The 13,476-nt window shown below is 43.8% G+C and overlaps 1 protein-coding gene across 2 annotated transcripts in view; it reads left to right on the top strand.

Annotated features, from left to right (window-relative positions):
• The window catches only part of AMOT (angiomotin), a 62,525-nt gene extending 49,547 nt beyond the window's left edge, over nucleotides 1-12,978 (top strand). For both annotated transcript variants that reach the window (XM_018083312.1, XM_018083313.2), the window contains exons 8-13: nucleotides 2,034-2,183; nucleotides 3,698-3,888; nucleotides 5,786-5,908; nucleotides 6,556-6,788; nucleotides 7,621-7,845; nucleotides 8,888-12,978. In XM_018083312.1, coding sequence (XP_017938801.1) covers nucleotides 2,034-2,183; nucleotides 3,698-3,888; nucleotides 5,786-5,908; nucleotides 6,556-6,788; nucleotides 7,621-7,845; nucleotides 8,888-8,988 — 1,023 coding nt within the window. In that variant the 3' untranslated portion in view covers nucleotides 8,989-12,978. The remainder of the gene's footprint in view (nucleotides 1-2,033; nucleotides 2,184-3,697; nucleotides 3,889-5,785; nucleotides 5,909-6,555; nucleotides 6,789-7,620; nucleotides 7,846-8,887) is intronic.
• Nucleotides 12,979-13,476: the final 498 nt, after the last annotated feature.

Below are 13,476 nucleotides of genomic sequence, written 5' to 3'. Positions count from 1 at the left end.
TCTCCCTTTCTAGGTTCTGCTGCTAACCCCATAGTTTCTCTCTTTTGGCCACTTTGAGCTGCTGTTAATCTAAGTGTAGTGTTGCTTGTCCCTCCCATTCCAAACAAGCTTGAAATCTTGAGCAATCGAATAAAAATACCTTTCTACTGTACATGCACTGGTGGGAAGTCCTTTGGCTGGATTGCTCACTGTTTATTGTAACTTTTATTGTAAAATACTTGTTGGGGGAAAATCCTCTAAGGCAGCAACATTCATGCTGTGAGATTAGATGCCTGCTGACTTTATGAAGAGAAGAAAAGGATACCATGTCTGGGATTAATAGTGTTTGGGGATTTTTCTCTCTCCGCTATTCACATTGCAATCTCTGCATTGCCTCGAGGAACGAGGAGTGAGAAAAGGGAAAAGTTTTGAAGAAACACATGATAAGACCTTTTTGGAACAAAGGTGCAATGTAAGAATGGCTCATGTTGTTCAGATCAAAGTATCCTATGTCTGCTGAAACTTAGAGCAGATTCCTAGGGAGCGTTATCAGAATGGGGCCAGCAAGCAGTGATACTTTCCCAGAGTATTTTCCACTTCCAAGAAGGACTTCCTGAGCCCAAAGTGGTGTCTTTTGTCTTTAATATCCCTCAGTGGACTTTTCTTCCATGAAGCTGTAGAGCAGCTCTTTGAACTCACATAAGGGAGTCTGTGTTTTGCATTCTCTGGACTTCAGCTCCAACTGTTGGGAAAAGTTGCCTGCTTCCTGCTGTTTTTGTATTTCAGGGTTTATGACAATCACAGCTACAAAAGCAGTATCCCAAATTTGCTGCAGAAGGCCAGCTAATTGCAATTGTTAGTCTTTTCCTTAATAGAAAGTAATGTCCATAGGTGTCCAGTATTCCCTATATTAAAATAGAGCTGGGCCCTGGGTGTATTTTTATTCTTTTTTTGGTTTATTCATATATTAGTTAGGTTTTTTTCTGCCTGAACTCTGTATTAACCTTGCTAATACAGTTATTGGGGGGGCTCAGCATGGTAGTTTTTGTTGCTTGTTGTGAGACAGCTTAGTTTGCAGGATGAACGATGGAGGAGGATGGAAGGGCAGGGGCAAGAACAGAGCAGGACCTCTCAGGTCACTCTGGGCCAAGATTATTCCAGGCTGCTGGAATAAACCTGGTTGCAGCATGGGGAGAGCACGGGACATGGCTGGTGTGTGCTTTCATCCTATTATTTTATTATTGTGGGACTGGAATAGAATCCTACAAGTTTTGAATCAGTTTCTGCTTAACCTTGTAAAAACACTGCCAGCAATTTTCAGTGTCGCACTGAAAGTGTTCCCAGATTGTGGACCAGCTCTAAACACTGTCTTTGCTGCAGTTACCTTGGAAACATGTCAATTCACTCAAACAATATTATGAACCCAGGTGCCCTTTCTAGTCTGTTGCTGCTCTCAGAAGTTTGCAACAGGTGTTTTCCTCAGTCTCCCCATCGTTACTATGGGGTCGCCGAGGTCAAAGAGGACAAATATACCCATCAGGAAAGCAGAGATGGGACAGGCCTGTAAAATCCTGAGGGCTGAGTCTAGAGCAGGAGTCTGAGGCTCACTGACAGCAGTCATAGAATCATAGAGTCAGGGAATGGTTTGGATTGGAAGGGACCTTAAAAACCATCCCATCCAGTCCCACCCCTGCCATGGGCAGGGACACCTCCCACTAGCCCAGGTTGCTCCAAGCCCCCCCCAAACTGGTCTTGGACACTTCCAGGGATGGGGCAGGCACAGCTTCTCTGGGCAACCTGTGCCAGGGCCTCCCCACCCTCCCAGGGAACACTTCCTAATATCCCAGCTAACCCTGCCCTCTGTCAATATGAAGTTATCCCCTTTTGTCCTGTCACTCCAGGCCCTTGTAAATAGTCTTTTTCCATCTTTCTTGTAGGCTCACTTCAGGTGCTGCAGGTCATCTGGACATCCTCCTGGCTGCTGTGCAAAGCCAGAAGTTCACTCACTCATTCTCATTATTTAATTTATGTTGCATTTTCTTCCTTTATTTCAGCTCAAAAAGAAGCAGGTCTATGTGGAGAAGGTGGAGAAGATGCAGCAGGCCTTGGTTCAGCTGCAGGCAGCGTGTGAGAAGCGGGAACAGCTGGAACACAGGCTGAGGACACGGCTGGAGAGAGAACTGGAGTCTCTGCGGATGCAGCAGGTACCCCTGTTCCCCTGGGCTGGACTGGGGCTCTTGTGGGATTGCACACCACACCCTGCACCACACAGAAAAGAAGGGCAGTGGCGTTTTTGTCATCTTGTATTATTAAGGGATGTTTCTTTTGCTAGCTAGAGTCGTGGATTTGCTGGCTGTTGTATCGTTTTTACCTGATTTTGTACTATTTTTATCAGAAAATTTAGGTAAGCAGCAATAGGGGATCCATCCTGTGCTGGGGTGCAGACACAGCTGTACAGCTTAGATGCTGTTTTATCATTAAGTATCCTGGTTATATTTGCTTTGAAATTATTTTTAGTATCTTGTTCACAGTTTGGAATTTTATATAAAATTCCTTAACAACTGGTCTGAAGAGAGGCCCTTCAAAAAACTTTTGCATTTAAAAAATCCCACACAAGACTAAAGCAGCAAAACCAATTCTATATATGCAGTTGATGGAAATGTAGGCTATATTCTTGTGAGTGTAATGTGAGTCTTTTTCAGTGAAAAGAATGAATGAGTAGTAGATTGTGCAGGGGTGTTATGAATTGGATGTGAAGTTTTACTTCAACCTGGGTCAAACACAGGTGAACTGTCAGGTGTGTAAATTTTACTAGAAATAGGATGCAGGCCTGTGTTCTAAATCACATCTATTTTCAGGTTATTTTTATCCCCCAACTTCCACCTCTGCATACGAATGGATATTTGAATCTTACTTGGGGTTTTTTGTATTGGTTTTAGTAGGAGTTACAGTAATTTGATAAACTTTTCTGTGTTACCTTTGGAAGATTAAGAACTCTAAACAACTTTTTACATTGAGCCTGAGTAAACAAAATAAACTGCTTTCTTGTCATGGTTAAAAATTCTGAGCTGAGCATAAAAAAGCTTGTCCACCCAACTTCTTTTCTTTTAAATTTTTTAAAATTTTTTTAAAGTCAAATATCCTGCTAATCCCAGATTATCCATTGAACTATTAGCTCGGCAAATCTCCACTCTTGTTTTGAAAGGGAACATTACCTGTCTTCCAAATATTGCTTTAGAAATGAATTATTTTAATCCCCAGCTACTTAATCCCCAGGTATACACTGATAATATTAACTTAGTGACCAAATCCTTTAAAAATATTTTGGATGTATTTTTTAAAAGGGGTGATAGCTCTTGTAAACTAGTTAGTGTTTTGGTAAACACTGTTGGAAGTAGGTCGATGTTACTTTAGGCATCATGGGTGGGCTGTACACATCACACCTGAATAGCATGATCTAGCTCTGGGATGCACATTTTGGGCTTTGCACATGGAAAAAGGCCTTAGGAGTATTTTCTATCTCAGGCATTTGCTTATTAGTCTGCCCAAGATTGCATAGACAACTGCATTTCACTTGGGGGGTTCTTTTGTCAAAGCAGTGCTGCTCTGGAGCAGCCTCTGTCCTTCAAACAAAAAGCAGACCAACCAACCCTGATTCTTACAGATGCATCCTGAGACTTCTCTTTGTGGTTTTGTTTTTTTTTCTCTCGGGACTCAGCGTCAGGGCACATCTCAGGCTGCCAACGTCTCCGAGTACAACGCCACGGCGCTCATGGAACTCCTGCGGGAGAAGGAAGAAAGGATTCTTGCTCTGGAAGCTGACATGACCAAGTGGGAACAGAAATACCTGGAGGAAAGTGTGATGAGACAGTTTGCTTTGGATGCAGCTGCAACTGTGGCTGCTCAGAGGTAAATGAGACTTTTCATAGTACTGGGATTGTTTACTTTTTCCAGTTGAATGTCATATTTCCCACCAAGGAATGTTGTCATACCACCCTCCCATGATCGCTTGCCTTGTGTTCTGAACGGCTCCTCAGACTTCTTCATGTAAGTGGAGCTTGGCTGCTTTTTCTGGGAGCTGTGGAATTGCCAGCAATTAGAAACATTTTTCCAGAGGAAGATTCCTCCACGTGCAGGAGCCATTTTCCAGACTAGAATTGTTCTGAGCCATTCCTAGAAGCTGTTGATTCAAAAATAGGTGTATGAGAAAGGGTTTGTTTTTTTATTTTTAAAGCAGGAATCAATCCTTTCTGAAGTCATGTGAGATGGGGTGAGCTTGGTGATTCACATCATTCACCCTGAATGGCTTCCTTGTTCTCCAGAATGTTTTTGCAAATTACTTTGTGGTATTGTCCTCAACATGGTTACTAACCAGAAACATCTACTTGGAAATTCTGCTCAAAACATTCTGCTGTGTATGGAGAGCACTGCTTGTGGGGGTGGGAAGGGTGTCTGAAATTTGGTAACAAGCTCACATTCCAAGACAACTGCACAGAAACACTTACTATGGCTGTAAATAGGCCTGAGTGCCTCAGCTGGTTGGTGAACGGGAGCTGTGTTGGAGTGCAGCTCCTTAGCGTTGGGTATTGTGTACATGGAATTTCATTGCTCTCTAGTTTATGGTCCTTGATGGCAGATTTTACTGTGGATTGTTTCATGAGCCAAATCCAGATAGGGCTGTTATCACTGCTGGCTTTCCAGCTTGTAAGATCATACTGGAATTACAGGGGTAAAGTTGCAGAGCTGCTGTGTTAGCGTTTAAAGACTTATCTTATCTTGCTCCAGAAGCAAGCTGTTATTTCAGCATATTGATGCTTCTTGTGCACTGTTTTCTGCCTCCCTAGAGATTCCCTAAAGGCTTTTGCTGCTGCTTGCCCTTAGAGGCCATGTTATATTTTCAGCATGGGCTGATAAGTAGGGGCCTGGTCTATTGTTTATCGGGGAATGAGAGGGCATGTGTTGCTGGTCAGCTTTTGTTAAATGAACAAAGATGCTGTCCAGTCAGGAAAGAGCCAGCCTCTGCTTTTCCATCTAGCTGCTGGGAGGGCTTCCACTAGTTTCGGGGGCAACCTCATCTACGCTGTGTACAGATTTCTTTCCCTTCTCTTCCCTAGTGGGAACTAGCATCCTGAGGTTGCAGGAAGGATGCTTTAGAGCACAGGCAGGAATCTGGGTCACATTGGGTTTATTTGGTAAATGACCTTCTCATGCCCTTCACATTCACAAGTAGAATGAAATACTCATTATGTTTTGGTTAGTGGACTGAACAACTATGACAGTGTTAACATCAGGCACTGTACAGAATGAGCCTGAAACTGTTTTCAGCCCATTTCAAGTGTTTTGGACCAAGCTGCTTAGGACTGCTTAAGAAACTTCCATGCCTTGTTCCCTTTGATACTCACATTCCCTGTATGATACTGTTGGAAGGGGAAGGGAAAAAGCTTTATATCTGCAGTGAAGTTTGTGCTATTTCAGTTGAAGAAAAACACCTGGTGTTCTATATCCTTCCCTTTCCCCATGATTTGCCTCATTGATCCCTTTACAGTAGTGCAGTTAATCTACATTAGATTATAGACTGGCCTGAGATGGACAGGATATTGTTGTAATAACTTGCATGTTTTTATAATCTAATCTTCATTAGGACACTAATGAAGTTGGGAGTTGGATTTTTGGAAGACACTGAGCCAGCTTAAACTCATAAAAAGTGGATGTTCTTGTTTGTTACTTTTGAGCAATGATTTTGTGCTGCTAGGAGGAAAGCAGCAAACATATCAGGTCCTTGATCTGCTGTACTGCTTGTTCTCAGGGACACGACGGTGATCAGCCACTCGCCCAACCCCAGCTATGACACCTCACTGGAAGCTCGCATCCAGAAGGAGGAGGAGGAGATTCTGCTTGCCAACAGGAGATGTCTTGACATGGAGGGAAGGTAAAGTGCAGTTTGGCCCTATCTGGCTTCCTTGAGACAGGGATTTTACATTAATTGTCTGGGTAGACACCTCAGAACCAGCAATTCTTGTATCTTCACCAACAGCAACGATGTAGGATGACACACACTCATCTAGCCAAGGAAGTATCTACATAGCAATCCAAAATCTGTCTTGATACTGAGGGCTAATGCAAAAAAGTCTTGTCTTAGATTTTTTTGCATCTAGCTTGTTCCTCTTCACTCTTCAGGGCGTCTTCATCAGACCCCAGGCTCCACCACCTCTTAACAGAACTGCTTTCCCTGGGGTTAGGTCCAGTGCAGACTCCCCAGAGTGTGTCAATAATCCTCTTCTTTCTATTGGTCTCATGTCCTGGCCATAACTCTCAGCTTTGTCTCAAAGCCACTTCCATGGCTGTTTAGAGCAGCTTCCAGGAGCCAAAGGCGGGTGGGTGTCTCAGTGCATTCTCTTGTGCATAATTTGCTCTGTGGGCCAGTGAGCAGCCAGTGTCCAGGACAACAATCTTGCTGTCATCCTCTCTCCACCTCCCAAAATGCTAAGAGGGTCTTGCTCACAGCCATGGGGACACTGAGGCTTCAGTCCAGGGAGACAGGAGACTCATAAATTGTTCATTTTACTTCCCAAAAAGGATTAAGACTCTCCATGCTCAGATCATTGAGAAGGATGCCATGATCAAAGTCCTGCAGCAGCGCTCCCGGAAGGAGCCTGGCAAGACAGACCAGCTCAGCTCCATGAGACCTGCCAAGTCCCTCATGTCCATCTCCAACGCTGGCTCAGGCTTGCTGTCCCACTCCTCAACGCTGAGCAGCACTCCCATCCTGGAGGAGAAGAGGGAGGACAAGAGCTGGAAAGGCAGTCTGGGTAATTTTCAAGTACCAGTGGCAATTCAGATACACAGGTCACTGCTTAGAGGGGAGGAGGAGCAGCAGAGGAAGGTGTGTCAGACAGACAGACCAGCTGGCCTGGCATGTAGTAAAACTGATTGCAAGCAAGATGGGACACATTTGGAATAGCTGCTTGTTTTAATCACTTTTGGGAAACAGTGACTTCTGATGTCCAGGCTCTCTCATTAAAATGTGTGATCTTTATTCCCAGTTTGGTACCTGACATTAGGGATGTTTGGGATACAGTTTTCAGAGTTCTCAAGCACTTGCTTTTTGTTGGGTGTTATGGCTGGCTGGACGTGTAAAGTCTCCTTGAATAGGAGCAGAGATACTAATCAGGACTTCTATCCCCTAGTGTTGTGCCTGCACTAACATGACTCCTATCTGGAATGGCTCAACAGCATTGTTTCGAGAAATGGAGTTGTAACAAAGCAAATCCTAGATGATTTTTTTTTTCCAGGGAGGAAGTTAGGCCCAAAGGCCCCCCTCTGAGAGTAAAAGACCCTGAAATGTGAATGAGACCCTGTTGCAGGTGATTTCAGTGTGCAGTTTTACCCTGCCAAAGATGGGCCAGTGCTTAGAGCCAGGTAACTCTTAGTGCCCACCTGCAAACAGCAACATGAGGATACTGCTATTCCTCAGGTGCTTCAGCACCCAGTGGTGAAAGGTGCTATGGAAAGGTAAATTAGTGCTGTCTCCTGAAGCATGGAGCACTTTCGAGATCCTAGAGCAAGTCCTGCCGAGGGGCACAGGAATGATGCCAGTTAGTTTTCTGTGATTGTGACATTTCCTTCCCTTTTTCCATGAAGGTGTTCTGCTGGGAACAGAATATCGCTCCGAATCCATTCCCTCCACCCCCTCTCCCGTCCTTCCTTCCACGCCACTGCTGTCAGCCCACTCAAAAACAGGCAGCAGAGACTGCAGCACCCAGACAGACCGGGGAAGTGAACAGAGCAAAGCTGCACCTTCCCCTGCAGCTCCTGCCCCAGGACGACTCCCCAGCACCAGCTTGACCTACAGTGCAGAGAAAACAGGTAACAGGGCTCAGCTGCTGTCCCAGGGGGGTCCCTGCTGCCCACTCACCGTCAGTGCTGCTCTGTGGGGCAGGCCCTGATGTCCCTTTTTCAGTTCAGGCAAACCGGGGCTAGTTTTTGTGAGGGCAGGTGGGTTTTGGGGTCAAGCACAGCAGTGTTCTGAGAGGTCTCAAATGCTCTGAAGGAAAAAAAGCTTTAAGAGTGCTAGCATAAGCATGGACACACTGGTTAGAGAGGTTCAGTGAGATCTGAGAATTGGAACAGGGAGATGCAAATCCCAGGACAGTCTCTGAGTCAGTGTTGACTCTGAAGTCAGTGTGAGCAGCATGTGGGGTTTAACAGCATATGAAAACGGGCTGTTGAAAGTGGCCATTGCACTGAGTGGGTTTTCAAAGACAAGTGGACTCAGAAAAGAGGAGGAAGAAGAAGGAAAGGGAACTATCACGATGGGACTGTCTAGTTCACTGCCCTGGTTGCAGGCCCAGCCTCAGCCTTGGCACAAGCAGATCCAGTTGACAGTGACTGTCACAGAAGCTGAATTTGCTTCCCACAGAGCTCCGAGCTGGCAAGAGCTGCTCATTTTCCAGCCCACTCTGCCAAATCAATGCAGATTACACAACCTTGCCTCTTCTCCTTACAGACACATTACAATGGTGTTGTTCTTTATGGAAGAGTGCATTTGGCTGGGCTGCTGTGCACCCTGCCCATGCTATGCTATTTAATGGGTATCGAGGGAGATGGGGACAGGTTTGGTGGTGAAAGTCTGTGCTGACTGCATTGGTTTAAATGCAGTCACCCCAGTTTTATGTGGATTTGTGTATCACTGGGAGGTACCCAAAGGGAATTTCATAAAATGTCTTTATTTGTCTGGCTACATACGTAGAGAATGGAATTTTTAAAAATGAAGTAAGTTATTAGCTGTCTTTGGCCAATGATAGAAAATGACTTTTAAAATGTTAATGTCATATTTCTAACCTCATTGAAATTACAACTCTCTTGTTATAATTGTCTTGTCTGTCTCTTGTTTTTCCTCATCACGTAGATGGGCCACTCTTCCACTCCAGCACTCTTGAAAGAAAAGCCCCTGTTCAGACCATGGGGCAGGACCTTCCAGATGGAGAGATGGTAGAATACCTCATCTGAAAGCCTGTACCAAGATCTGAGCTGGATAACAGTAGCAAGAAATTTTAAAAGACATTTTTATTGGGAAAAATTGTAGTACCTGAGTAATAAAAGAACGGTCATCTGTTTGCTCTTGTATATTATGTCTCAAAAGTATGGACAGGTTAATTTATAATTTGTTCTAAATTATAAAAAACCCATAACACTTTTTCTTTGAAAGTTTCCCCCTTTATTTTTTAAATACTGTATCTGGAGGAAAAAACCCCTAGAACTTAGGTGTGCTACATCTGAGATCTCATTTCAGTATTTTTAAAGTCTCTTAAACAGAAGTACCTGCTCTCACAGGTGTTGGTTACATGTCCAGCTTAAATGCAGTAAGGTGAGCTTAATGGCCTTATAATGATTAGAACCAGGGACTTTGTTGTGAGCATCACTTAATGGTGTTCTGAGAAGCTTTTATAAATCTGGGCTGTGATCAAGGGAGATTTCCCTTTCACTTCCTGTTTCCTCTCAGTGTAAGAACTCAGAATAGGTATTTCATATTCACAGGCTGAAAAGATTTCCATTTTCAGTGCAGTAACTTTTTTTTTTTACTTCCCAAATTTCTTTCTTTATTATTTCTTTATTAAAAAAAAATTACTCCGGTGATTAATGTTGCATTTCACATTTTTAGTTTCATTGCAAGATTTGCCACACTTTTAAACTTAAGTACTTTTTCAGTAATTTATGCAGTGGATAGTAAATAATATATTGCATTCATGTTTTACATAAATTAAAAGAGGAGAGTTTACAGGCCTGGTCCTGATCTGTTAGATCAGATTTCTGTCATTGTAATTCCATTGGCTTTGGTGGAACTACTCCAAATTTACCATAGTGCAAGTGGGAAGACCTGTTGCTTTTCATTATTAGCAACTTAATCTACTACATCTGTGGAGATGTTTCTCTGGAGCAGATTTTTCTGTTTTTCAAATGCCCCTCTACTTTGTATGTCCCTCCTGTTTGGAGAGACTGGATTCTTTGTCTTATAGCAAAGCCTCAGAGGTAGAGCTTTAAGGAGAAACTCTGTGTAGAGGTTCAGATGGAAGGTTCTTTCCTTCCAAAATACTTTTTTAGTTCATCTCACTGGAGAGAGTGGCTTAAAGTCCCAGAGGCATCACAGAAGAAAGTTACACATTTAAGTCATGAGATTCACTTTCAGATTTTTGGGAACTAGCACAGCAGTGCTTTGGTTACAGATACTATAAGGAGATATTAAGACCAATAGAAGTACATGAGTATTTTTTTGTTACTGTCTTTGCATTTTATTAAAACACTTCAATATTAATTTCTATTAAAAACTATTCTTTTTGTACTTGAATGTTAAAATATTTCCTTAGCCAGTGCTCACACATGGGGAGCCTGGCTAGTTTCAGCTTTCTATGCAGCATTAGAGTAGCCAGATTTTTGTTTCTGATCATTTCATCTCAGAAATAAGGAAATCCAGCAATTAATCATCAAACAGTTAGTGAATGCCTTTGATTCTTCCTTAGTTGACATTACTGCTGTGATGTTCAATTGAAATGGCCTTATCAGATCAACAGATACCACATGAGTTTCACAGTGGAGGGTTGGGAGGGGAAAGGAGGTGCCTTCTGTCTGCTGCACGAGGGACTTGGTGGTGCCTAAAGGTCAGCTGCAAGGAAAACACTTCCCATCATTTCTAGCAGATTTGCTCCTTGTTAGTGTTCTTCAGGCCATGTCCCCAGTCCCACAGAAGCCAGAGATGGCCAAGTGTGTAAGGTAAGAGATGCACTGAGTGTGTATGGCTTTAGCAGTCACTGCTCTACCAGGCAGCACAAACCCCCTTCCAGCACCACTTCAGACATTTCAGAGCTGCCCTTCAGGGCTTGGACTGTCTGTGCCACATGGGACAACATCTCTCTGGACAGTTATGGACCTTCTTTCCCTCTGAATCAGTTCTCCTCTTTGTAGGCAAACTTTGTGGAGTTTGCCTTTTTGTAGGCAAACTGTCCACAGCCTCTTCCTTCTCATCCCTGAGAATGTCTTACATTTATTTCTCTTGGCTTAATCCCATCCCATTATATGAAGTTATGTCCACCCTGGACGACTTGAAGTGATTTCTCTTCCTCCTCCACAGCTGTTGGAAATGCAGGAGATTTGCTCATTAGCTCAAGGTGTCCCATCTTTTTGCCATTGCAGCAGAAATATATTATATTTTGTGGCTTAGAATGAACAAGGGAGATAAAATACCATTGAGTATCTGTCTCAGAGCAGGTTTGAGTGCTTTTCTGTTCTTTTAAAGTCAGGAAAAATTATATTCCATGTTTACAAATACTTCTGAGCAGTGTGAAAGAAGTTTTACAACCATAGGGCTCTAGATAAAAGGTTCCAACTCACTTGATTCACATTAATTCTAAAACATCTGGGGAAATTTGGATCCTTTACAGGTAAAATCTCTCAGAAAACTGATTTTCCCCAGTCAATATTGTCTCTTTAGGTAAATGTAATTTGGTTTATCCTCGTTGCAGCTCATTGTTTTCAGAGTGCCACTGTGATTTATTTTTACAAATAAAAAATCTGACATAATAGCTTTCTGTGAATAAAATGTAGATGATGGACAGCAACTGTCTCCTCCAAAAATGGAAGCCAGGTGGTCGCTGACGGCCCAAACCATCAGGATTGCAGGAGCCTTGGCAAGAGCCTGTGGAAGTAAAATTGGAAGAAAATGGTGCAGATTTACGTTGTTTGGGTCAGGTTCTTTGCCCTATTTTGTAGTTTTTATTTCTTTTTAAGCAAAACCCCGAAAACTTTTTGATGTGGAAGTTGGAGGTCATTTTCCTGTGCTGACAGACTAGGAGCCATCAGGAATGTATTCTGTCCCTCGAGCTTCCTCCCAGCCGTCCTGATGTGAATGTAAACGAGCCGCTTGCTTTGAGGAAGATGTGTCCTACAGCCTTCAGTCTCTGTACAGACCTTCATTGTGGTTTTAAACAGAAACTGCTTTAAGGAGACAAACTGCACACCTAGTTCCTTTGCCTTCTGTAGAGCTTATTTCTAGTAGAAAGTGATTTTTAACAATGATTGCAATGACCTTTGCAAACCAAAATTTTAGACTAAGAGTTTTTCTTAAACTCGGGTATTAGAAGCAGAATTGTAGCTTTTTATAAAGAAAGCCACATATTCTTCTTTGTAGAGCGAAACAAGAAAATTAAGTTTAGTTATGTTTCCTCTTTCCTTTCACTGCTTACAGAATGGCTAAACTCTCAAGTCCTTCCCTTGGGCAGTTCCTTAGGGATTTGGCGGCTCCAGGAACTGCCTGAGATCCAGAGACTTTTGTTCCCACCTGGCCCAGTGTTGTTATTAACTTACACAGCTCCTGCCTGGCAGCTCCTGGCGGGGTCTAGAGCAGCAATTTTGTGTCTGAGGACTCAAGGGGTTGTGTGAGTTGCTTCTCAGGAGTCTGCACAGGGGACTGAGCTCAGCATGTCTTATGGGGCGAAATTCTGTGCATGTGGCCTCTGCTGCTGCTGTTTGCAGCAGCTTTGCTGTAAAGAAGCTTTGCTTTGTTTTGAGACTGCCTGAGTGAGGGGACTTGCAGAGATTTAGGCCAGGCCCATTTCCATGGGCAGCTCCTGCTCCGGGAGCCCGCAGTGGTGAGCAGGATGTGTGACACCTGCACAGTGAATCCTGACAGCTGGGCCAGGCCGAGGGCTCTTCCCACAGGGACCAGAACTCGGTGCAGTCAGGGTGGGCAAAACCCTGGGGGTGTTTGTGTCCCTCCCTAGGGCTGGCACAGGTTATCCCAGGATTCACTGAACCACTGCTGGTGGGTTTGCTCCATGGCAGGGGCGGGCGGACAGGGGGCTGTGGGGAGAGGGGGATCTCTTTTCATGTATTTGTATAGGAACTCTTTTGTAAAAGCTAGTGGTTTTATGTCTAGGAAGTAAAAAAAAAATTGTAAAATGTAATTGTACTGTATTTATGAAGAAAATACATTTCTTTTCAAAAAGATCTTATTCTAAGTTGATTCTAGAGTCTGGCTTCCACCAATATCATCTCATAGGCTTTCAGAAGCATTGAAACCCAACTGGTTTGCATTGTGCTGTCTGACTGCAGCTTTAGGGGTGTGCTAAACCATGGAGATATAAGGAAAAGATGACCAGCTGCCTTCCTGACTTGAGCAGAACCCATGTTGTCTCAAGTTCTGAAGTGTTGGAACACTTGGTTGGTTCAGCTTGGGCTGTGCTCAGGCTCAACAGTGGAGATGCTGAAATAACTGGAGAGCAGCCTGGAGCCTCTGGAGAGAGCTGGGAAAATGCTGCCCTGTTGCTTTGGCCATGGAGCAGGGCTCATCCCGAGAGGTTGTCACCCAGGATGCCAGTCTGGTCATTTTGGTCTCTTCCATTTGTAGAGGAGGAGTTTTGGGGTGCAAATGGCTTCAACCAGTTTCCCTTCCAGCAGTGTTGTGGTCTAACAGGGGACCAGTTGTCTGCTTCTCTTCAGGATCCA

The sequence above is a fragment of the Manacus vitellinus genome, unplaced genomic scaffold (assembly GCF_001715985.3).
Source record: "Manacus vitellinus isolate BGI_N305 unplaced genomic scaffold, ASM171598v3 scaffold_62_pilon, whole genome shotgun sequence".
Lineage (NCBI taxonomy): Eukaryota > Metazoa > Chordata > Aves > Passeriformes > Pipridae > Manacus > Manacus vitellinus.
This window is presented reverse-complemented; position numbering and strand designations above follow the sequence as displayed.